The following is a 26,673-nucleotide window of genomic DNA, read 5'->3' on the forward strand; positions in this document are numbered from 1 at the left end:
CGCGCAGGCTCAGCGGCCATGGCTCACGGGCCCAGCCGCTCCGCGGCATGTGGGATTTTCCCGGACCGGGGCACGAACCCGCGTCCCCTGCATCGGCAGGCGGACTCTCAACAACTGCGCCACCAGGGAAGCCCCGGAGCTAGATTTTTATATCTGCTTCTGCATTCAATCTATTCCATTATGGTACATGAGATACCCTATATATATATGTATATGTGGATATATATAAGGCAGGAATAATTTAATTGTCTTTTCAGATAATTGTGGACATTCTTCTTTGATACACAACACTTAATAAGTGGTAGATTTTTTTTTTTTGTGTGGTATGCGGGCCTTCCTCTGTTGTGGCCTCTCCCGTTGCGGAGCACAGGCTCCGGACGCGCAGGCTCAGCGGCCATGGCTCATGGGCCCAGCCGCTCCGCGGCATGTGGGATCCTCCCAGACCAGGGCGCGAACTCGGTTCCCCTGCATCGGCAGGCGGACGCGCAACCACTGCGCCACCAGGGAAGCCCCAAGTGGTAGATTTTTAAAGATTAATTGTAAGGTAGAATCTGAAACCATATCAATAAACATTTCATAATCTGTGATGTTAATTCTTCGATCTTGACATTTATATGGAACTTTCATCCATGCATGATTTTGTAACACTATCCATTGGTCTTTTGAAAAATATTTTTTACTGAATTATGAAGATAATTCAAATATCAACACATATTAATTTATAATATTAAATAAACAATGTTTGTTAGTATCACCACCAGTCTCATCATAAAATTCTCTAGTTATTGGAATTATATTAGGCTCATAGTGCAGGATACAAGTTTTCCAAAATTATCATTTTTGCATGCAAGATCAAATGTTATTGTTGGCAACAAATCCTGTTATTTTCCTTTAATTGTGTTTATTTCTAATAAAATGTTTGCCAAATATCCAAGTCTGAATAAAAACTAGTGTATCTTTCATTCTTTCCTGTAAAAACAGTGTTCAGTAGAAAATGGCTAGTTCAGTTCACAACTCAAACAACCACACAGGTGTTTTTCCTTGAGAAAAACATTTAATGCAGAAAAAATATATTATGTGTTCTTCCTATTTTGTCATACAGAATATTAAAAAGATGTGTACTCAAGGGTAGAATTTAAATAAAATTTCTATTGTTTCATTAAGGACGTTCTTATGTGACACCATCAAATATTTTTAGTATAAGTGCATGGCAGTGAAGAATATGACTACTGGTATAATTTGGTGCAAGTGCCTTGATTTGTGCTAAATCACTATCAGTTTTAGTCACCACTGCTTTTGCTCTACCATCAAATGTCAACACAGTGAAAAAGGAAAATAGTGCCTTGGGATTATTATGAAAACAGTTTTGACCTCATGATATGCTTGAAAGTTACTGGGGGATCCTCCAGGAATCCATACACCACTTTTTGAAAAGTGCTGCTACACTTTTTTCTTTCTAATGTTTATAATATTTATACCTCATAATTAATTTTCATGTCATATTGCCCTGGCTAGGATTGCCAGTACAATGTTAAATAGAAAGGCATGATAATAGGTGGCCATTCTTCCCATCTCTGAGTACATGCTCCTTTGCAATTGGACTTTGCCTTTCTTCTCATCAAGAGGTGGAGTCTATCTCTCTACCCTTGAAGTTGGGCCTGGTCATGTGACTTGCTTTGTACAATGGGACTTTGGCAAATGTGATGCAAGTGGCAGCTTGAAAAGTGCTTGCACATTGGTGCTTTCCTTCTCTTGATGCTTTTGGAGTCCAGCTGTCATAATAAGAAACCTGGGCTAGCCTGCTAGATGTAAGGAACACATGTCTCAGCTGCCCTCGTCACACCAGCCAACTGCCAGTCATGTGAATGAGGCCATCAAGAACACACCCTCTCCCTACCTGACCCCCAGCTAACCATAGCCAAGTGAGCCCAGAAAAGGTCAGCAGAGAATTTCCCAGTTGAGTCCAGTCCAAATTGCCTACCAACAAAATCATGAACAAATAAATGATAACAGCTTTAAGTCACTAAGTTTTGGGGTGGTCTATTATGAACAGAAACCAAGTAATAAAATAACCAATTTCCTGCCAGCATCCTAAATATCAGCAGTTCTTTTTAAAAAAAAAATACTATTTGTTTCAATAGACTGAATTTTGCGAAAAGAAAAAAAAGTCAGGTGACAGTGAACAAGGACTCCATTTGACAATTTAAATGACATATGAGCCTGTTGTCTATTTCTAGAGCTTACTAATGGTTATTTTAAAAAATAATATGCAAGTTTGTGATTAACTTACTTGCAGATAATTTGTTCTGCCAGAATATAATCATACATTTTCATTTAGGCACATGTCAAGAATTAGGGCATACTTTAGCTCCTAAAAGTGCTATAATAATTTTTGGCTTAACTCTTCTATCAGAACTTTCCTAGAAGAAGACAACCGTACAATGAACTGAAAATTATGGGATTTAATTCTTCCACTTGTAAAACATATTTAAAAAACCCAGAATGATTAGCCATACATATGAAAGTTTATATTTCCCCACACGTATCTGTGTGGCACGAACACATTTTGAGAAAGGAAAGATAAACAAAACGCTCAGTGAACAGATATAGAGAAAGAAGATGGTGTGGTCCTTCTTTAATAGAGGAAGAACGAACAGTCTTCTTACGAGACCACAAAGCACAAGGGTAAAATTTCAGAAAACAGGCTTCTAGCATGGCCTGCACTTCTTGTGGACAGGAAGTTTCACTTTTTGGATCACTGCTGTATCCCTAATGCCTAGAGTGTCACTTGGCCCATTGTAAGTGCTCAGAAAACATTGATTGAATGAATGGATGAATGAATAAATGAATGAGTTGATGAATAAAAGATCTCTGGAGACCTTTCTTGCTCTAACAAGAAGCAATGTTTTTATGATTTACTTTTATTTGTCATGTGCTTTTTCAAATAGAGTAATTTTACAGTTTGAATTATTTTAGGCTTCAAAATGATCACTTCTTCATGAGAATTTGAGGTAGACTGAGCAGAAAGGGAAGGGTGGGCACAGTCCTCTGAAGTGTAAGTAAAGGTGGCAGTTATCACAGGTGTGAAACTACGCTTTCTTATTTCTTCTTTGTGGTTCTGAATACTACTAGTTAAACAACATTTAAATTTGAGAGTAAGGTAATATATACTCATTGATAAAATTTGGGAAACATATAAATATATAAGGAAGAAAATAATAATTACCTGCAATGCCACCGTATACCTTTTGAGAATCAACATGTTACAAAAGCTATGACCTCAATCTCTGGACACAAACAGACCTAGATTGTGTATTCACCAACTTACACACTGAATAACACCGGTCAATTTACTTAAACCTCAGCTTCTTCATCTGTCAAATGGAAATAATAATAAAAACAACATGAAGTTTCTGTAACGATGAAATGTTATATGCTCAGCACTGTGTGGCACATGATAATCATCACTCAATAATACTAACTATCATTATTTTTTATTAGTAGTATTCTATTACTGCCATGGCATATTTTTGGTATTTTTGATTTCCCTACAGTTAGTTGTGATTATAATTATGATTACTACTACTGTTATAATGAAGAATATTTTGGTCACATATTTTCTTAGAACTCCAGTGAATTCATTTTTCTTTCTAAGCAATAGTATTGGTTTCTTAAGCATTTTCAAATTTAGTTGTCCATGTCCAGAAACTTTATGATTTCATGTTCCTGCTCCTCCTAAGATGCCTGTGACCTTCTCTTTTCCCTTCTGGGATTCCTTTCCTGGGCACTCCTTCCTCTGTCCACGGCCCTCTTCTCTCTGCACTCTTTGGGTACCTCACTCCTAGAAGTCTTCACCATGACCACTCTCCAAGTCCAACTCCCGCCTCGAGCTTCAGTCCTGTAGTTGGTTTTCTGCAGTGCACTGCCAACTGGATGTTCCTTATATCCTCAAACACAACTAGCCCCTCAATCTTTATTGAGGAAGTGTTTACAAATTGGCTTCTTAAAGCTCTCTCTGCAGTGCACTGCCAACTGGATGTTCCTTATATCCTCAAACACAACTAGCCCCTCAATCTTTCTTCCTTGAGGACGGAACATGACATCATCCACCAGTTTTCTGAGCCAGAAACCCAGCAGTCCAGTGGTCGTATGAGCCTCCGCCCTCCCTGAACCCTCCATGTTTGACCAGTCATAGTGTCTTGAATCTGCCTTCTCCCTCCTCCTGCTGCCACTATTCTAGCTCAGTGCCTGACTTTCTTTTTTTATGGGACCTGGCAGTAATTGTTGTCCCAGCGTCTGGTCTTCATGCCTTAAAACCATCACGTACTCTGTTCAAAGAGGTAAACCTCTGGAGCCTTCAGCTGGGAATTCTCAGAGGTTTCCTGTCATGGGCACTGAGCAGGGTAAAGTCAATGCCTAGAATGACAGTCAAGGCTTCTGTGACCTGGTATTAACCCTCTTTCAAGCCCCAACCTTGTTACTTCCCACTTTATATTTTGGTGGTGACACGATCACACACACACACACACACACACACACACACACACACACACACACACACACTATGCTGTTCAATCCCTCCATGTCCTAGGACGTGTGGTTCCCTCTGATGGAAATGTCTTCCCCACTGTTCTTGCTAATGTCCATTCCTGTCTTCATACTTAGCTTCAGTGTCGCCTTCTCCAAGTTTCCTTACACCCAGAGTCGGGCTAAGTCATCCGATCATCCTCCTCTATGCTCTCTATCTGAGGTTGAAAGGACATGTGTCTGCCTCCCCATCCTGATGGCCAGCTTGTCCAGGGATGAGACTGCATCGTGTACACACTGGTAGCCCCTCAACAGATGCCTATGGAACAAAGCAAACTCATTTTGTTTCCCCTCCCCTCCCCTCACTTGTTCAGGATTACAGACATAGGTCTTAGTCGCCCTAAGAGCTTACTTCAATGTTCACTACAGAAGGATGCTCCAAACAGGTGTAACTACCTGATAAATAAGAGCAGACAGGGGTTAAAATTAAGGTTAATTGACTGGAGTTTTCATAACAGAGGTGTCTATGAGAAAGTCCTCAAATCTCACTGAAATGTTCCTTATTATGGTACTTAGTAATATCTGATCAGTGATCAAAATATACAATAGGATTTGGTTGTGAGATATGACTCCATTCTGCCATCCAAGAACCCACAAACATATTACATTTAAATATAGAAATAAACTTAGAAAAATTCATATTAATAAGCAGAGAATATAATGGTGTCCATAAAGTCTGGAAATAGATAATATCACTTTATTTTTTGTTACAGATTGAAGATGTTCCTGGTGACGTGTGTTTTCACCTGTTTGCAGACTCACCCCGTTTGCTTAAGGGGAACTCGGTCAAGCTACATACAGTATATATCAGCACCATTGAGAGAAACTGTCTTTGATCCACATTATAAAATTGGACTCGCAGCAATACAAAATCACGAAAATATAATTTTGACAAATGCCATGTCAAAAAATGTAGACATTTGATTTTCTTATGGAGCCCAAGCTCCTGAAATAAGGTAAGGAAACCCTTCCAGTATCTCAGCAGCCTTTCTTGCTTCCATTGCATGCATATTACACAGGGTTTGGAGGTAGCCCTCCAAAATATTAGCTGAAAGCTTCCTCGCAAAGCAGATCTTTCCCACATCCTTCCCTGCAGTTCCTCTTTAAGAGGTGTCAGCATGGCTGAAAGAATGAAGTGGCTGCACATTGTTTGGCAGTGCTATTATGTGCTTAACATTTCCATAACAAAAGTGCCACTCGACTTCTCCCCGATTAATGCAGCTCGAGGGCTCTTGTCGTCCTTTAATAAAACATTGTTGAAATCATTTATTTAGAGCCCCTGGTTACTAGTGGGAGAATGACCATCTTTGTGCCAAAATATAGTGTATACAGTCCACTATTTTGTAGTAGATCATTCTGTTATTTAAGAAATTGATTAAATGGATGCCTTAGAAGGTATTTATGCTAATAGCACATTACTTATGTCATTCAAATAGTCAGGGGTGAAGCTTTTCAACTGTCCAGCAGAAGCAACCCCTCCAATAGAATACAGTAACCTCCAACGTTACTTAACTCACAAGGCTGCAAGACCCACTGGAAACCCAAGCCTCCGGGAACGGGAACTGCTGTTGGGCCATGGGCATTGTAACACGATGCTTCACATTGTAACACGATGCTTCCCAACAACCTTGTTCTGGGGAGCTGGGAGAAACCGGGTCAGCTGACGATGTTTCAGAAGGTCCTAGTTGTAAGAGGTCAAAAACCAAATAATGTGTGCTTTTCTTTTTATGGGCTCAAAAAGGGACACATGAGGTTATGTTTGAGAACTTCCACAGTTGAAACCACTGAATTAATCATGCAAGGTAAAGTAGAAAGGTTTTCAATGCAGAGTTTGAGGTCTCTGAAAGTTCTCTTGTCACTTTCCCCCTTTTTATTCTATACAACACAGCATTGCTGGGATGGAGTCGGGATGCATACGTTGGGAGTGGTGAGAAACAGACGCCCCCCAGTCCATGCGGTTTCTCTTGACTCTTCAACCAAGAGAGACTGCTGGTTCTAAGTTGTCTTCACCCATGTGGACCCCAGTGGGAGAGTTGCAGTGCACCCCAGATGTGTCAGAGCGTGGTGTCCCCTTAAGTTTGTGGCAGTTGGCACCAGGACCTGTTCCTTACTTATGGACATTGGTCAGGGCCCTGCCCATGCTAAGGGATGTCCTACCACTAAGTGCAAGAATTTAGTTCCCTCCAGCCATTTTTTCACTTGACATATGTATATTGCCCGCGTACATTGCTAGATATTGTTGAAAATAAACAGAGACCTTATGTCATATCCATTGTGGTCATACACAAAAGCGTTGCCGTGTGCTTGGGTGAGCAGTGAAGCCTGAACCTCCTTCCATTTACTGTATGGTCACTGTCAGCTCAATGAACTGCCCCCTTGTTCTCCACCATTGTCCCACACTCCCTTAAACATTTGTCACTGAAGTGCCTCCAAAGACAAACTGTCACTGAGAATGCAAACCTGCTAACGGGGAAATGGGAGCAGCCGGGAGGACACAGATTTTCTATGAAATCCAAAAGGAGTTGCTCTCACGCTGGAAGACTTCTGTTAGAAGTCTGGCGCTTTTTAAGATCTCTGGGAAAAGTCAGGGATACCTTTGCCTTCAGTAATGGTACTTCCAGTCATTCTCCATGAGACATTTGGCCGTCTCAAATGTCCAAAATTCCAAAGGCTCCCCAGACAGCATGAGATATTACAGATGTCAACAACTGTAAAAATCCTTTCGGTCTAGGAACAGATGGCAACTTACAATCCCGTAACCTAACATCTCAGCAACCTGTTCTGGAATCTACTAGGTCTGCAGAGGGATGAGGGGCCCCTGGGCTCCAGCATAGAACTGTTGAAATTAAAATGGACCACCGATCAGTGTTCACTTTCTCCAAGGAAGAAAGCATAAAGCCTCATGTCCTCACTCCCCAAGAGTGAGCTGTGTTGATTTACTCCAGGCAGATGCTTTTGACAGGACCCTGTAAAATCAAGTCGTGAGTTTATTGTAGCAGTTAATTATCAAGCCTTTTCTAGTGCTAATGCCTTTTACTTCTTACTGGGGAAAACTGGGCCTTTTACTGGGACAAAGACTTAACTTTTAGTCAAGAATGTGTTAAAATAACATGAGGAGGAGATGATTTAAATATATTTAAGGACAAACGCAGAAGCATTTGCTAACTCGTCGTTTTGTAAAGAAAGCTGATTTCATTCACAAGTCTCTTGGAATACTCTTTGTTCACTTCCCAAAGAAACAACGCTTTCAGCTTTATTTTAACAATATGTTTACTCAACCATTCAGGTGACGGGGTTCTAGCCACACACCACTCTCCTGGGCTGGTCTGACACCACAACTATCTCAGACTTTCTGATGCTATGCATATATGAATCTTGGTTTGATGCAATAAGAATTGCCTCGAAGCCCTCCATAAAAGCTGGGAAAAGAGTGAATTAGAGGCAAAAGAACCTCGAAAGTAGCGGGTGGGAGTGGGTGGGAGGAAGTTGGAAGGGGGCATAGCTTTGTTAATTACTTCAGGCAGCAGAGAAATCTGGTTGTGTTTTCTCAGCACATGTTAATATCATATAAAGAGACACGAGATCTTGCTAATCTGTCGACCCCTCAGACAAAGTTTATTTGTGGTGACTTTTAAACTCCTGACTTGCCTTCCAATCACCGAGTTTAAAATGAAAAGCTTTAAATAAACACCAGGAATAGAAGATAAATAAACTTTTTTTCCCCCTTGCAAGTGCCTAGCTTGGCGAGGTTCAGACTCAAATCCCCAGAGGACAGAGCGCTCTCTTTTGTGTTAATGTTTAAAAGATTTTCCAATGCCGGAGTTTATTCCTACTGCAAACATTTCTATTTACAAGGTCAAGTGTATCAGCACTCGACACAGCTTAAGAGTGTAATTATTTATCTAAGGGCGTTTGAGTGTAGATCAGTAGCTCTGGCAGGAGCCCAGCCTTCAGCCCACTGCTAAACAACTCCTCACAACAATATTACAAGTTCTGGTAATTGTTCCTCTCCCCAGTATGTTTACTTTTGCCCGCCCGAATGTTTTGTAACAAAATTTTGTACTTTTTTACTCAAAGTGCGAAAATGACTTTGAAGTTGAGTCTCCCAGGTTTCCTAAGACCTATTGATAACAGATGTTATTGGCATGTTTGATTGTATGAGAATGTCTAGTAGCCAGAGAGGACGCTCCTGAGGGTGGGGGGACAAGGGGAGGGTCCCAGTGGAAAGGGGGAGGGGAAAGAAATGTCTGGGTTAGCCCCAAATTATGTGAAGCCTCTCCACAAACGTAAATACCAATGGAGACCAGTCAAATTATATCTTGTAGCTGCCTGATTTACAGATGTCTAATTGTTCATTAAATTGAAGGCAGAAATAAGAGCCCTCATTTCTTGTCTTGTACTGCATTTTAATTTCAGTTGATGGTTGATAGATTCCCAGTGGCCCCTCCACCCCCCTCCTCACCCATTATTGGGTTAACCACAATGTAACTCTGGAAAGTAACTACACCATATTCATTATTTAAAACTCTTTACTGATGTACACATTTTAATAAAATCAAATAACACAACAAAAAATACACAAAGCCACCGTTACTTAAAACATAGGACTTTTTAAAAAAAAAAAAAGTCTATAAAAATACAATGTTTAAGGCAGTTTGGAAATGCATTTATACATTTCTACAATGTCCATAAATTCTCTTGAAAATAAGAATGTTAACTTCAAATCTGTAAAGTACACTGTACATTTCAAAATTGTTCTAGATAGAGCACACTTCACAACGGACTGTGGTTTTGGATCCCTGGTGACAAACGGTTTCTTTACATTTCAGGGAGGAAAGGTGTACCATGGATGCGGATTTAAGTTTTTTAATTTCTTTTAAAAAATAAATTATTTCTGAAGCATACAATTTATAAAAATTCTATATACAAAATACAACAACTGGTAACAAACCCCAGTTTTAATACATTTTATATACGAAGTACCAGGGGTGAGCGCCCTGATAAAAGCAGAGGCAATATATATTCTCCGCATATTTGTACGTACAATTTCTTAATGTAAAGAAAATGACAACAAAACAAACATCATAAAGAGGCTTTCATAGATGGCAGTGCAGAGCTCTTTTAAATAAAAAGTTGCATTGTTCAACACCACTAGCAACTGTTTAGATCAGAATTTTTGGATCCTTAATCCTAAGAAATGTGCTAAGAGATCAGAGTGGTGGCAATGAAATTAAAGTCAAGGGCTAAAAATTACCCAAAACTAATTAAGGAAAATTAACCCCTCTCATGCCTGCCTGCCTGCCTGCCTGCCCGCCTGCCCCCCACCCCACCCCCCACCCCACCCCCCCAAAAAAAACTGAGGATTCTGGGCGCGGATACCAAGACTAAAAGAATGAATCGGTTACGATTGCAATGTCTTCACTGGCCACAATAAAAGTCGATTACCGGCACTTTTTCCCCCCCTTGCAGGAGAAACGCTAATAAACAGCCCATTTGCAAATATAAATCCTCCTTCAAAACCCCTGCTCCAAACCCAGTCCCTTGAAACTCTTAAGATCCCAATGGTCAGCAGCCTCTCTTCGGAGTCCAGGACTACGGTTCTGTCCCCCCAGGCCCGTTTCATGTCGGGGGTCCGGAGTTAGGCTGGTTTCTGCGGGGAGTTGTCTGGAACCCGGAATGGGGGCAGGGGAGGATGTCCAAAAAGTCCTGCTCGGGAGAGGAGGCGAGGATCGTGCCAAGAGTCAAGGCGGGGAGACCGACTAGGCAGAAACCACCTAGAAAACGTTTTGGAAAATACCCCCGACCACCCCTCTGTCCCCGAGCCACAGGTGCCCCGGCGCCGACCCTCCCGTGGCCGACGGCGGGGGGGCGCGAGTGTTAAAAGGGCAACGGGCGCAGCAGCAGCAAGATGGAGGCAAGCGGGGTCCAGGCGCCTCGGGGCGCCGAGCGGCAGCCGCTGCTGCTGCTCCTGCGCCCGGACCCGTAGGGCAGGTCCCCGCGGCCGCCCGCCGCAGCAGCGCCGCCGCCCGGGCGCGGAGGGTGCGGGACGCCGTCGTCGTCGTCCAGCGGCTGCTCGCCGCCCGCGCCCCCGGCGCGCTGCTCATCGTCGTACTCCTCGTCGTAGTAGTCGTCCAGGCCCCCGTCCGAGCCGCTGCTGCCCGGGCCGTTGCCCAGCTCGGCGCCGAAGCACAAGCGGGCCATGTTCTCTTTGACCGACTCGCAGATGGGCCGCTCCAGGCCGTCGCACACACAGTCGTTGAGCAGCGCCGCCTTGGGCACGGCCAGCATGTCCTCGATGACCGTGCGGCACTCGTCGGTGCAGCGCAGCCCGTTGAAGAGCTTCCCGCAGTAGGTCAGGTAGCGACTGAGCGCCAGGTTGCAGCGGCTGTCGCGGTCGCAGCGCCGCCGGGCCTCGGTGCAGCCCATGACCCCGCCCGCGCCCGGGCCGCCCGCGCCGCCGCCGCTCGTCCGGGGCAGGCACGGCTCAATGGCGCGCTTGGTGGACTTGCAGTTCTCGTCTTGCGCGCAGTCACAGTCCTCCAAGGCGGGCCCGCGGCGCGTGTGGTTGAGCTGAATAAGGGCCGAGATGCAGTGGCTTGGGCAGCGCCAGCGCGACGAGAAGGACGCGGCCGAGGCCGGGAAGGCGGCGGCGGCGGCGGCGGCGGCCCCCGGAGCGTCGCCCCCGCTGCGCTGCGCCAACACCGGCGCGCACGCCTCGGCGTACTGGTTGTAGGCGTAGCTGCACTCCGGCTCCCCCTGGCACTGCAGCAGCGCCTGCCAGCAGATGAGGCGGCGGCCGTGCGCCAGCCCGGAGCCCCGCGGCGCCGAGCCCAGCAGCTGCAACAGCGCCATCAGGCACAGCCAGGCGCCCGGCACGGTCCCCCCGCGGGCCCCGCCGCCGCCGCCCAGCAGCCCTGCCACCATCGCGGGCAGCGGCGGCCGCCGGGCGAGGAGCGGAAAGGACACGAGGCGCGTGGAGCGGGGGACGCGGAGCCGGCGGAAAAGTTTGCCCCAGTCCTGCCAACTTCTTGCATGAGTGTTTTCATAAATCCATGCGCGCCGCTGGCTGGTGCCCCGCTGCTTGCAGAAGGTCGGCTCTCGCTGGGACTGCAGGGGCTTCCTAGAAGTGCAAGGCCGCGGAGAACCCCTCCGGTCGGCCCCCGGCAGTGGCGGGAGGCGCTCACTGCCGCCCCGGGGGGCTGCGGGCCGCGGGGTCGCGGCGGGGCTGCGGGACCGCGCGGCGCCGTGAGTGCATTTTGCTCCGCGCCTGCAGATCCGTTGTGCGGCCGCGGCGGCTCCTTCCTCCCAGGCTCAGCGCCGCGCCGCCGCCGCCGCCGCGGGCTCTCGCATCGCGCCGCTTCCTGGCTCGCGTCCCGGCGCTGCCCGCCTTCCCGCGGCCCGGCCGCCCGCGTCCCCTCCCCCTCCGCCCGCGGCGACCCCGGCCTCGGCCGAGCTCCGGGGAGCTCTTTTCGGGCGGCGCGGGGAGAATGGGAAACTCGGCGCGGCCGGAGAGCGGCTCCCGGGCTTCCCTCGGCGGCGGCTTCTCGGGTGACAAGGAGCCCGGGGAGCGGATCCGCTGAGCCTGGCTGCGGACTCGCTCGCAGCGAGGCTTTAAATACAAAAGTGGGCCGGGAGCCCCCGCGTGGTGCCGCGGTGCCCCCTCATTATGCATGCATGGAAAAGCAAACAAACAAAAACATTAGCAACGCTCCTCCGGCTCGCCGAGCCCTGGCCCCGCGCGCTCCGAGCCTGCCCGCTTTCTCCTTTCTCCACTCTCTTTCGCCCTTTGCTCGGCCCCCTTTCCCGGCTTTTCGAGATGCTATTGGTCCCGCCTGTTGTTGTTGAAACTTTTTTTTTTTTTTTTTACGAGCCGCTGGAGTGGGGTTGCGGAGTGGGGGAGGGCGGGGAGGGTGGTGGGCAGCTCACATTCAGGCATTCAGGGCTTGAAAGGAACGGCTTAAGGAGCCTGACAGAGGCCCGGGAGCTCCTCCTACTCTTAAGGAGGCTCGGATATGGAGCCCTTGCTGGCGCACAGAACCAGAGGGCAGAGCTCAGGGGCAGCTGTTTGCAACCGGCTCGTCCACGGTCCTTTTTGTTTGGTTCTTCTGCTTTTTTTTTTTTTTTTTTTGGTACTTTTATTAGTTGTCCCTGGCCCCCATGTGTGCTTTCTACTGGATTCAGAATTCAGTTTGTTTTTCGAGTTCCCCATCTTTGCCTGATCATCACAGGGGGAGGAGAGAAATCAGAGAATTTGATGCGGGATGTTTAAACTTAAAAAAAAAAATCCAAACGCACACAAGAGGCACACGCTTTAGTTAGGGAGATACTGATGAGATATTTGCAAATCCTTCCTCTACCACCCCTTCACCCCCCAGCACCCTGGTGCCAATGGCAGGTATGGCCCTGGAGTCAGACATCATTGCCAATTGCAAGCCAGAAATCCAATAAGCCAAATTAATTTTTGTTTAAAGAATATAAGTTTCTAACACGGACGGCGATGAAAAAACAGTAATAGTATTAAAAATCTTTAGGGATGTTGAGCAGTACCATCTGGCCGCAGTCAGAACATAGAGGAAGGGGATAAATTGGCACCCTCCAAGGTTTCTATTAAAGCGCATGTTTCAATCTCCTTCGGTTTAAGGGAAACCGCCCAGGTACAGCAGCCTCTGCGATCCAGGCGTGGGAGTTTGCGAACTACCTTAACTGCGGCGCAACGCAGCCTTCGACCACCAGAGGCACCCGGCGTCTGCGGCCTGTCAAAAACTGGCGCTTTTTTCCTCCCCTTTCCGTGGAGAGACTATCAACTCCATCTGTCACAAAAATTAAGGCTAAATCTCCTCTCCAGAAGCCGAGGGAGCCGGGGCTCCAGTGCGCACGGAGTTCGGCTGTCTGCCTCTCCCCGGGGGCCGGGTGAGATGGAAATGGCAAAAGTTAGAATAGAGACACAGCGTCTGCAGACTTCGGCTGCAGAAAAGCCTCCTGCTCCTGCGGAGCCTGCTGCATTCCTCAGAGGCTCAGGGTCTGCCTTAGGAAGCTGCACCTCTGCAATCCCCAAAACAAAACTAAACCAAACAAACCTTAAAAGAGCCAGGTTGAAGTGAGACAGACCCTGTTGCTCTGACTTGAATAATGGAAAACACACAAAAAACAATCGCAATCTATATTAAAAAAAAATATATATATATATATATAGTCTGCAACTTTATGGCTCATTAGAACAACCATTTCCCAGGTTCTGGGTTTGTTTTTGTTTTGTTTGTTTTGTTTTGGTTTGGTTTGTTTTTGTCTTTGGTTTGGTTTGGTTATTTGGAATTGTAATCTCCGTCCTGCCAGGAGGGCTCGAACCAGTCACAATACTTTTCTGGGACATGGACCCTTCACCTGTAAGGTTCAAGGCCAGATTGGACACTTGAAAAAGTCCTTTCATTTTTAATACTCTGTGATTTTAGGCTCATAAGAACCACATCAACGGTCAGCTGCATTTTAAGCCAATGTTTGTTGAGTTCCTTTAAAATAGTGGGTCTCAAACCTTAGTGAGTGTGAGACTCGCCTAGTGGCCTTGTTCAAACCCAGATTGCTGGGCCCTCTCCTGGAGTTCCTTATGCAATAGGACTGGGGTGAGGGTGAGGAGCAAGGATCTGCATTTCTAACAAGTTCTCAGGGAATGCTGCTGCTGCCTGTTGGGAACCAACTTTTGAGAACATCTATTCTAGAGGTCCACATGTTTTGTTGTTGCTGTTTGTAAAACTTGCCCCATCCTGGCCTTGATAGAGCTCTCAGTAAGATTTCAGCAAGGCCTGAGAGCTTTGAGAGCTCTGGGGTCACCTCAGGACCCCAGTCTCATGGCATTTCAGGCCTGCATGGCTGTCAGCTGCCAGAAAGACCAAGGCTGAAAAGGAGGCTATAATGATGAGATAGGAGGAGGAATGAGCTCCCTCCCCCCTCTGCCCCAGAGACTGAGTACCACCTTGCCTCACATCCAGGTTTTCACTGATAGCCACCAGACCTCCAAGCCATCTCTCATCACCCAGACACTAATCCCCATATCACTCTGTACATCCCTTAAGCTGACTTAAGCTGAAGTCATGATTCCCATCATGAGCTTTCCCCCACCCCCACCCCCCAAAACCCCACTTCCCCTGGAGCTCTCAGTTTGTTCTCAGCAAAATCTCCCATGTTCCCAGCCTGCTTTCTGAGCTGGATCTTCACGTTCTTGCTCTAAGTAAAACTGGCTGGAAGCTACAGAATGGGAGAAAATATTTGCAAACCACATATCTGATAAGGGATTAATATGCAAAATATAATAGGAACTCATACCACTCAATAACAAAAAAATAAACAATCTGATTAAATAATGGAAAGAGAACTCGAATAGACATTTTTCCAAAGAAGACATAAAAATGGCCAAGAAATACATGAAAAGATGCTCAACATCACTAATCATTGGGGAAATGCAAATCAAAACCACAATGAGATATTACCTGACACCTGTTATAATGGCTGTCATCAAAAAGACAAGAGATAACAAATGCTGGTGAGGGTGTGGAGGAAAGGGAACACTCATACACTGTCAGTGGGAATGTAAATTTGTGCAACCACTACAGAAAACAGTATGGAGTTTCCTCAAGAAATTAAAAATAGAACTACCATATAACCCAGCAATTCCACTTCTGAGTATTTATCCAGAGGAGATGAAATCACTATCTCAAAGAGATATCTACAATCCCATGGTTATTGCAGCATTATTCACAGTAGCCAAGACAGAAAAACGACCTATGTGTCCATCAATAGACAAAGAATGGATAAATAAAATGTGGTATGTATATCTAATGGAACATGATTCAGCCATAGGGGGGAAAAAAAAGAAGAAGAAGGAAAATCTTGCCACTTGCATCAGCACGGATTCCCTTGAGGGCATTATGCTAAGTGAGATAAATCAGACAGAGAAAGACAAATACGGTCTGATCTCACCTATATGTGGAGTCTTAACCAAATTCATAGAAACAGAGAGTAGAATGGTGGTTGACAGGGACTGAAGGTTGGGGGAGATGAGAAGATATTGGTCAAGGGGTACAAACTTTCACTTATGAGATGAATAAGTTCCAGAGATGTAATGTACAGCATGGTGACTATAGTTAACACTACTGTATTGTACACTTGAAAGTTGCTAAGAGAGTAGAGCTTTAATGTTCTCACCATAACAACAGCAACAAAAAATGGTAATTATGTGAGGTGAAGGATGTGTTAACTAACCTTACTGTGGTACACATTTCACAGTATGTATGTTCATTAAATTGTCACATTGTATGCTTTAAACTTATACAATGTTATATGTTAATTATATCTCAGTAAACGTGGGAAAACAAATCCCAGCTGGTCTTTTTTTTTTTTTTTTTTTTTTTGTGGTATGCGGGCCTCCGTCTGCTGTGGCCTCTCCCGTTGCGGAGCACAGGCTCCGGGCGCGCAGGCCCAGCGGCCATGGCTCACGGGCCCAGCCGCTCCGCGGCATGTGGGATCCTCCCAGACCGGGGCGCGAACCCGGTTCCCCTGCATCGGCAGGCGGACGCGCAACCACTGCGCCACCAGGGAAGCCCCCAGCTGGCCTTTTGAGGCACAGCTTCCATTTTAGCCCTCTTCAGTCCTGGCTGATTTTTCTTCCATAACCCACCTCCCACCAGCCCTCGAAGTGGGGTACACAGGCTGTTGTTCCTCCCTTGTTCCCACTTCCAAACTATTCTCTTCTCTCCTCCTTGGAAACTTCTAGCTTCTGTAAATGGCTGTCAGCTACTCCAACAGTCACCTACTGACCTTTCCTCCAGGAAACCTTCTCAACTAGGATTGCTCCTGGGAACCGCAGAAGACAGAAAATGAGTTGAGTGGCTGTTTCCTCCATTCTCTCAAGGATGGTACATAACCAGTACTGAAACCTTTTGTCATCATCAGTTAGATCCATTAAACTGATAACCTGCCTTCACTGACCAAGCTTGCTTTAATTTTTGCTACCAAAAATTTGCGTGTCCTTCAAGTGTCATGTAGCCTAAACAATAAGATGTTTGCCCAAGTCGTTTTTCAGGAACTTGGAGTCAACTGTGTCCAGTTTGAGCTCTAGCCAGTAAAGACTGGTTAAGACCACCCATCCACTAACTGAGCATGCTCAGGTGTCTGCTCCATGACCTCTTGCTATAGGAGAGCCAAAAACTCCACCCTAAGAACATGCTAATTTGCCATTTTCTGAACACTTGTCTCACGAAGACGCCTGCAGCTTAGTTGCGCCTGTGCAAAACGATGATTACCTCCCCTTTATCTTATTTCCAATCACCTTTCCTCATTCTCCGCACAGCTCAGCTATATCGCATAGATACCCTGAGCCCTTCTCCTTCGGAGAGACAGGTTTGAGACTTGTTCTCCCATCTCCTCATTTGGCTGCCTCGTGAATAAACCCTTTGCTGCAAACCTTGGCATCTCAGTGTGTGCCTTGCTGCATGTCGGGCAAATGAACCTGGTTCAGTAACAGTACCACTCTGGGCACAGAGGAGAAGTTGATCCATCACGGCGGATGCTGTATCAGCCAGGGTTTGACCAAAGGAGAGTCCATGAGCAAGACAGATGAAGGATTTATTATGGAGAGGGGACCTCCCACAAGGTGGTAGCTGGGCAGCAGGCGGTGCAGTCTGTTACTTCTGTGTCTGTTGTTGAGTCTGAATTCACTGGGGTTGGCCAGACCGGTGGTTGGAAAGGAGAGCTGGACCTTGAACCTGTGAGGAAAACTGGAACCAGTTGGAGTGAACTGGAACTTGCATCTCCCTCATCACTTCCAACCTCAGTGCCCACAGGGGGTGACTCGTAGGGGAAGCTGGCACCTTCAAACCTGGAGCTGATACCCACTTTGTCCAGGGCTCAGAGAAGCTGAAGTAGGAAAGTGGCAGGAGTTTGGGAAGCTCAGGTCAGGTGCTGACCCATCCCAACCAAGGGGAGCTTTAAATCAGCAAGGAAGGGAGCCAGCTGCCACAGCGCTAGGGCCTCCCCCACCTTCAGAGGTTACAAAGAATGTGATGCTGCTGCTTCACTTCCAGATCTGGTGCAGAATTCCCCTCGTGGCCAAGAGTAACAGGCAACAGCGCGGGGAGGGCATTCCGGGCACACAGCTCCATCTCAGTCCAGTGGACATAGCACAGTGCCATCCCTGGTGCATTTGGGCATTCGGGCTTAATTCTCTCAGGGGTGCATTTTTCCTCATGGTTTCCGCATCTGGCTCACTGGTTTTCTCTCCACACTACTCTTCATGACAACCTCGACCTCTGAGTTCCTTGACTTCTCACATTCACGCACCAACTCTTAACCGTACCCTACATCTAGGCATTACCATAACTGTGTCGCCTCGAAAGTCTCCAATTCAGAATCTCTAATTGGAATGTCATTTCATCGACCACCCCCTCCTGTGTTTCCAGTCTGTCTCGGTGCTGTCGCCTCTCACCTGCTCAAGACGGTCTTTGCAATTACTTCTGCTGTTTCCTTAGCTCGCTTTCTACTGTATCCTGCCCATCCACCTACAATAAGCTATACTTTGTTGTATCTTAAAACAAAACAAATGTTTCCTAGACCTCAAGTCCCCACTCAGTAACTATCCCATTTCTATGAAAACTCCTTGAAAAAGTTGCTTTTACTCACTTTGTCTGCTATCTCCACAGTTCACTATAATTGAGATTCATCTCACCATTTTTCTCATCAAGGATGACTGAAATTTTGCTCTACCCCATCAATGGTCACCTCTCAGCCCTCATCTTATCTGATCTTTCGGCACCACAGTACATGACTGATAACCCTTCTCTTCAAAGTGCTTTTTCATTTGGCTTCTGGGACTCTGTACTCTCCTGTCCCCCATTGTACTCACTGGGGGCTCATTTTCTCTCTAAACTCACTCCTTAGGTGATCTCTTCCAGTGCCTAGATTCTAAATTACATCTAAATTACATTGATATTTTCAATCCCAGTCTTTCACTGATTTCTGTGTGTATGTATTCACTTGACTGCTCATGCAGGGACCTTGATATTGAGTCCCCCTTACATCTTGTACCCTAGACACTTCATTCACCTACCCTAGTTCTGGTCTTGCCCCATGAAAGAACAGCACAGCTTAGCCTTGTCAACCCAAAGGATCATGAGAAATAACAAAGAATGTAGTTTTAAGGCACTAAGTTTTGAGGGTTTGTTATGCACCAATAGATAATCACATATACACTTTCCATCATACCCAATTGCTTGGGTCAAAGATCTACCTGGACTCTTCCTTTTTCTTTACATCCTATATCCAACTGATGGCCCATCACAGGCAGTCAATAAAAGATTTGATAGGCTGAATGCATGAAAGATCAGAACTTATTGCTTGTCTTCTATATTAGCCAACTCAAAACTAGTCAAAACCACTTATACTATAGAAAAGGGAACAAAGATCCTGAGAGGCTAAAGAATATGGAAAAGTTCTGAAGCCTTAAAATAGAACATGATATTCCCAGAGTGTTGAGTGGTTCGGTGAAAGAACAAAAGGTACATGATAAGCACCACCTACCTCTTGGTGCTTAGCAATATGGCGGATAGAAAGCCATAAGAAGCAGATCTGTGCCCTTTTGGGGACTTAGCAATATGTCAGCTGGCCATTGCGGGGTGGCTAGGATGCTTACCGCTTAGTTGAAGGCTTAAGTCATAGATGCCCTCTCACCTGTTTTATTTATTTTTGTTTTTATGACTAGAGAATATGAATACATGGTGGCAGACAACCAGTAGAAACCAAACATCTACTCTAGAATTCGAATCCTACTTCATATCCTGCAGGTCTACCCCATTCTCTCTACAAGTCTTCTTTTTATCTCTCCATTGCTTTCTTAAGAGGACTGAATTCTTGGGAACAAAGTAGGCTGGGAATCTCGTATGGATGGGAACCCCATTCATGCACAACAAGTTGGGTCATGCCCATAGCTGAAGATCTGGGGCCTTCTCCTGAACTCCATCTTTCCTTATAACCCCCTCAAGGACCATTCCAAGTCTTATTTAACTCCATCTAAGAAAAAGTCTCTTGCATCCAAACTTCCTGTATTCCCACTGCCTGGCTTCTTAGAGTTTTTCACCACTGCCGACCACTAGGTGTTTCCCAACTTTTTCTCTAAATCGGAGGTTCTTAGCCAGGGAAGTGTCTCAGAATCACTTGGGAGGCTTTTAAAAAATACATATACCTGTACCAGTTCTGTTGCACTTGAATTCTTCCCCAAGGCCCAGGAGTGTGTATTTTGGGAAAAAATTACAAAGGTATATTTCTGGTTAAATAATCCTGCCAGTGGTTCCCAGACTTGGAGATTTCACAGATCAGTTCATTTTTTAAAAAATTTGGATTATCTTTGAAAAAAGATACCAACTTTTTAATTTTGTCAAATATTAACAAACAAATAAAAAAACCCTTACTACCAACTATTAACATTAGTGTTTTACTAAATAAAGGGAGCTTTGAAACCACAAAGGCAGGGTGGAAATAACTGGAGAATAGAGGCCTTTAAATTGAATGCATTTAGATTTTTAAAGAATTTAATACATTGTCCTATTTTTTTTCTCATTTCAACAGAAAGTTACTACACAAAGAAAACTTCAGAAGCTTTTGCAACTTCGGACAGCATTTTGGAATCACTACTCTAAAGTAATCCTCCATGCTGCTGCTAAGTCTGACCAAATCACTACTCCAGTTAAAAACTTCCAGTAACTCTTCAGGAGAATGCCCAAGGTCATTACCATGACTACAGGATGTAACAGTTTGGAAATCCAGTTCCAAATACTTACCCCCATCTATTCCTGCCTGTACCTTCAAACACACTTGCATGCACTCACACCCACAGACACACATATGCACCCACACATATATATGCATGCACTCACATAGATACATGCATGCACTCACATACACACATGCAGGCACACATACATGCACATACACTCAAACATGCACTCGAGTAAACACAAATTGGCATTTCTCTCTGAGCATCAGTCTTGGCATTGCCATCCTGCTTTTAATCTAGGGCCTTTAGTATGTTTGTCTCTTTGTCAGAGAAGTGGTTCTGGCCCCCACTTTTAAGGGAACGTAGGAGAGGGTCTCCCTACAGAACCCTTATTCCTTGGATAATACATGTAATGTCAACACCATCCTCTCTGTGTGCACATACTCTTTGTAATATCAGGTGGCAGCCGACTTCCCAGATTTCTCCTCATGTGCACTTGGCTCTCACAGTCAGATGAGTCAATGGTTGAGTGGATGAGCTGTTTGGGGTGCCACCCACCCAGGTGCAGACACTATAATATTGAGACACATCAAAGTTTCAAAATAATAGCAGTCTAAGACCAGGAGGGATTTACCCTAGAGATCCAAATGCAGGAAATGTAGCCACATAATCTGCACCAAAAAATTAAAAGAGAAAAAGATATGATCATATCAGACAATGCTGAAAAGACATTAGTAGCCATTGCTAATAAAAACCCCAGGCCAGGGAGCAATAGGTAGAAACTAATTACACGATGTAAAACATACAGAAACCAGAAACCAAAGTTACAAAACGCTAGAGCCGTTTGAATTAAAATTGGAAATGACAGGGATAGTCAATGCCATTATTACTTAGTATTTCCTTAGAAGTTTTAACAAATATAATAAGAACAAAAACATGTAATGATAGACAGAAAAATTGGAAAAGAAGATATAAAAAGTCTTTCAGCAAACATGGCCAACATTACTAGTGCTGGTCAATACTTAGGTTCTCCTCACCTTTTCTTGGACATGCAGACTCCCTTTGCAGTTGGGCAGGATGATGTAACCAGTTCTAGCCAGTGGGCTGTAACTGGAAGTGGCACCCAGCACTTTTAAGATGAGGCATTTATATCCTCCTGCCCTCTCTTTCCCTGCCCTGCTGAACCTAGAAGCCTCCAGTTGTTTTGGGGGTAGGGATGGGGGTGGGACTAGAAGATCAAAACAGCCTATGGTGCAAATTCAATACTCTAGAGCACAGCTGTCCTGGACCCACAGCAGTTTTTGCATGAGTGAAAAAAAAAACTTATGTTGTGATAAACCCCTGAAATTTTGATATTATTTGTTACTACAGCATAACTTGCCCATCCCTAACTGACATAGTTAATGGAATAATTGCATGCTTAGAAAACCCAAGAGATGCTTTTTTAAAAGATCACTAGATTCAATGAGAAAATTTGGTAAAGTTTCTACCTACTAGATGAATATAAAAAGAACTTTTCTGTACTCTAGTCATGAACACTTAGAAAAGAAAACTGGAAAAATACTTTCTGTATATTTGTGACAAAAGATATAAAATATTTAGGAATAAATTTTATAAGGAAGACTTTGGACCCATATGAATAGTTATAAAATACTATTATGAGAAAGAAAATAAGATCTGAATATATAGAAAAGTATCCACAAAATAAAATGCTAATTCTCCCAAATAATACATAAATTTAATGCAATTCCAGTTAAAATCTCAACAGGGTTTTTCTTGGAATTGGATGAAATTATGTTAAAATTCATATAGAAAAATTAATGACTAAAAATACCTAAGAAAATTACAAAACTGAAATGAGAGGTATCAGAACATACGATATAGCCTCAATAATTAAATCAATATGATGCTGATTAGACCATAACCTTTGTCATATATTTACTTCACAACAGTTATGGTTTAATCAGTGGGAAAAGTGTGGTCTCTTAAATAAATGATGCTGGAAAAACTGGCCATCCATTTAAGAGGAAATGTAAAAATACAAATTCCAGATAGAAACTTAAATATAAAAAGTAAAATAAAAATCAAATAAGAAAATCTAGGCTATGACATATATCCTAGAATTTAGAAAGACTCTTATAACCAAGACTGGAAAATCAGAAGATAATGGAACAAAAACATACATATTTGACTATATAAAAAATTAAGAAGTTGTGTATGGAAAAGATAACCAGAGACAAAGTCAATAGACACACCAAGATCTGGAAAGAATATTTATAAAGCAGATGACAGAAGACCAACTTTTTAATAAGCAAAGAGCTCTTATAAACTTATAAGAAAAAGATAGTCTAAGAGAAAATGGGGAAAGATGTAAACAGAAAGTTCACAGAAGTGCAAATCCATATGTCAATAAACAAGTGAAAAAATATTTAAATTAATCATTAGATCAAAGGAAATGAGAAAACAATGAGATATCAATTTAACACCCACTAGACTGGCTAAAATGTGGAAGAACTGTGACAGTAGTTCTCCTAAGGATATCTCCAAACACTACTGGTGGAAATGCAAATCCTTTTTGGAAGTTGATGTAGCTACACCTTTAAAATGTAAAATAAATGTAAAATACAACCATTTGGCCCAGCCCACTACTGAGAATCTTTCCAATAATAATACAAAAAAAAAAAAAACGTAAGAAAGGATGGTGTGTATATTCTAGCAATCTCAATAGAAATACTTTTTTTTTGCCAAAAGTATTTTTTTCCCAAAAAGTTCTAGGCAAAGTGCTGGAACTTCACATGGTCTAGGTCATGCACCCATGTACCTTAGGAGTGAGAGAGAGGAAGCCCCTGAAGGAAAACCAAGGGTGTCATCAGAAGAAAAGTGTCCTTTGTGCCAGGGCTCTACCAACGTGTTCCATGAGTTGGTGCTGGTCCATGCACTGTTCCTCAGTGGCCCCTGAGAATGTGAGAGTAACATACTTGATACTTTTATAACAATTTGGAAGAATAATTTTATGGCTGTTGAATCGAATAATAAAAATTGGGGGCTTCTATTTTGTAGGTATCATTTAAGTTGGGTGGTATGGTGTCTTCTTCTCTGCAGATAGGAACTTTTCCAAGCTAGAGAATATGGAGACCAACAGCACTCACCTTGAGCAGATAAATGTCTGCCAGCAGTGCAATAGGCTGGGGAACTTCATGGGGTGATGTTTATACTTATTAAGTGACTCTTTCAATCCAGAATAGAAAAAATCAGTTAATTTGTTGCATTAAAGTTTGAATGAACTTCTATCATTTCACATCATCTTTACAAAGCCCCCTTGATAAAGAGGTGATAGAGATCACTTTGCCCCACCCCTTCAGGAAGGTGATGGCAGCCTTATATCCACAAAGACACTGGGACCTTAAGATCATGGTAGAGCATACACGTGTTTTTATTTTTATTCATTTATTTTTATTTTGTTTATCTTTATGTGATGGATGGAAAAAATAACCTGATCTTTCACCACAGATCATTGGAGAAGCTCTGTACTATATGTTGATACTAGTTATTTTCTTTGGTTTTCGAGGCAAATTAGTGTTAGGTGCAGGAAGCTAAGGGCTCACCACTGTGTGAAGATTAATAAAGATGTAAGAAACAAACTTCTGATTCTTCAAAGAATGTCGTTAATAACCCCAGGATGCCAAGTGACAGCACGACCCAGCTTGTGCTCAGAGCAGACAGAGCAGCTGTTCTCCAGGGGGTGGGAAGCAAGCTCCACACCATTGCTTTGGGAGATAAAGATGCTGGCTGGGTTTCAACAAGAGGAAATCTCACAGAATCAGCAGGTGGTCCAATTCTCAGGAAACTTGACTTTCATACTTTCTGAAAGAGAGATATTAATGAAACAGAGATTTAAAATCCAAATAGATCATTTGAGGCACAATATGCTTTACTCTCTGTGGCTTGCAGTTGGCAGTCAGTACAGTTTTCCTCAAAAAGTAATTTTTCCAAGGTAGCACCTTATACACATTTGGACATAACATCTTAAGTTCTCCCATAATTGGGGCCAATTCTTTAGTGGGCATTATAGAATGTTTCAAAGCTATGCCAGGCCTTGTTTTAAAGTGTGGTTTTTCACTGTTGATATCAAGAAGAAACTTTTTTGTAACTATGTCATAAACCTGGATCAACTGTTCTCTAAATATTAATAACATAATTTGTTAGAGAACTTATCAATTGTCTTAAAAATTTGCTTTTTATTTTGTAAAAATCTATATAAAAGGAATAGGCTTCCCCTCTCCACCCCACGCCCCCAACAAAAAAACTGCAAAATTATCTATCAGCAAGCTAATGTAAAATTCTGCAGTGTGTGGTTAACGCTTCTCAAACAATTTGGTTTGAATTGTTAACATTAGAATTGCTTACGTCTTTATTGCTAAAAGTATGTATTGTCATAGAGTATTTTGGGGAAAAAAATCTATGATCTTATTGACTAATAAAGATTACAAACTATTTAATGCTTTTTAATGAAATGTGTATCCCAGGACTGTATCAAATATATCACAGGTGAGTTCACACTCATCCTACATTATAAAGCTGCTTTCACACTTACCTGCTCATTTTTCACTGACTTTGATTCAGTTGAAGCCAAAAGATATCTACTGAGTGCCTAACTATATGTGCTAGGAAGCTGAAGTATTTTTTTTAACATCTTTATTGGAGTATAATTGCTTTACAATGTGTGTTAGTTTCTGCTTTATAACAAAGTGAATCAGCTATACATATACATATATCCCCATATCTTCTCCCTCTTGCGTCTCCCTCCCACCCTCCCTATCCCACCCCTCTAGGTGGTCACAAAGCACCGAGCTGATCTCCCTGTGCTACGCGGCTGCTTCCCAGGTAGTGTATATATGTCCATGCCACTCTCTCACTTCGTCCTAGCTTACGCTTCCCCCTCCCCGTGTCCTCAAGTCCATTCTCTACGTCTGAGTCTTTATTCCTGCCCTGCCCCTAGGTTCTGAAGTATTTTTTTAAAAATCTTCCAACTTTGTTCTTTTATTGTTGTTATTATTAATAAACTATTTTTTATAAACACTGCTAGGTTTACAGAAAAATTGATTGGAAAGTACCAAGTTCCCATATATCCCCCGCTCCCTTCCCCCTGACCAGTTCCCCTTTTTATTTACATATTTTATTAGTATTGTATGTTTGTTACAATCAGTGAACCAATATCAATACATTATTATTAACTAAAGCCCATAGTTTACATTAGGGTTCACTCTTTGTGATGAACATTCTATGAGTTTTGACAAATGTATAATGTCATCTATTGACCAGTCTATATCATACTATTATTATACAGAATAGTTTAACTGCCCTGAAAACCCTCTGGAAGCATTCTGTTTTAACCTAGAAGGGATGTTAAGTTGAATCTTTTCATTTAAAGCTTCCATATTTAATATTCCTTTTTTGTCCATTAAAAAAATAAATTGAGACCATACATGCTATTTGAATTCAAAAGTTGTACACACTTCCCTCAATGATTAACCATTTATATTAATAGAATCATTCACATAAGTCAGTTATCCATCACAGAAATATTTATTGAGTTCTTACCTGGGTCAGCACTCTATTCCGATAGTCTTCTAATGAGGGAAGTTTGTGATGGGTGGCTTTATGCTATAGACCTTTGTTTCATGCATGGATATACTGATACATTTAATTACCAAAGCTCCTTTCACAGTGTGTTTTTTTCCCCAGTTTTTTTTAGATTATTAAATGTATTTTTGAATAGGAAATATATGTATATAGTGCAAAACATATAAGGTATAAAAAAGTTCACTGTATCCAGAAAGCCTCCACTCACCTTTGCACCCAAGGACTCACCTCCCTCAGCCACTGTTATCAATTTCTTGTATGCATTCCCAGAGATATTATATATGTATATAAAATAAATCTTTTTAAACAATGACCTTTGCCTTTTTTATTCACAATATATTTTGGACACTGTTCCATATCACTTCGTAAAGCACTGGCATATCTTGCTTATCCTTTTGATGAGTGCATAGTATTCCATTTTTTGATGTTTCATACATTATTTAACCAGTCCCTTACTGACGAGCAGTTAAAGTTTGATCTTTTGTTGTTTCAGTGCAACAGTGAATAACCTTGCACATTTATCTTTTCATAAGTACTTTAATACAGCTAGAGGATACCTTTTAGGGAGCGAAATTACTGCATCAAAGAGGAGGTACATTTTAAATTATGATAGATCAATTGTGATAGATAGATTGTGATAGAAGATTGCTCCATCTATTTATGGTAGTGTTACAGAGCAAGGGCTC

The 26,673-nt window shown here is 43.3% G+C and overlaps 1 protein-coding gene across 1 annotated transcript; it reads right to left on the reverse strand.

The window, feature by feature from the left end:
- Nucleotides 1–9,955: 9,955 nt before the first annotated feature.
- GAS1 (growth arrest specific 1) lies at nt 9,956–11,511 on the reverse strand. Its single transcript, XM_024132918.3, has one exon. The coding sequence runs from the start codon at nt 11,509–11,511 to the stop codon at nt 10,465–10,467; it is 1,047 nt and encodes a 348-aa protein (XP_023988686.1). The 3' UTR covers nt 9,956–10,464.
- Nucleotides 11,512–26,673: the final 15,162 nt, after the last annotated feature.

Source organism: Physeter macrocephalus, chromosome 9 (assembly GCF_002837175.3).
Source record: "Physeter macrocephalus isolate SW-GA chromosome 9, ASM283717v5, whole genome shotgun sequence".
Classification (NCBI taxonomy): Eukaryota; Metazoa; Chordata; class Mammalia; order Artiodactyla; family Physeteridae; genus Physeter; species Physeter macrocephalus.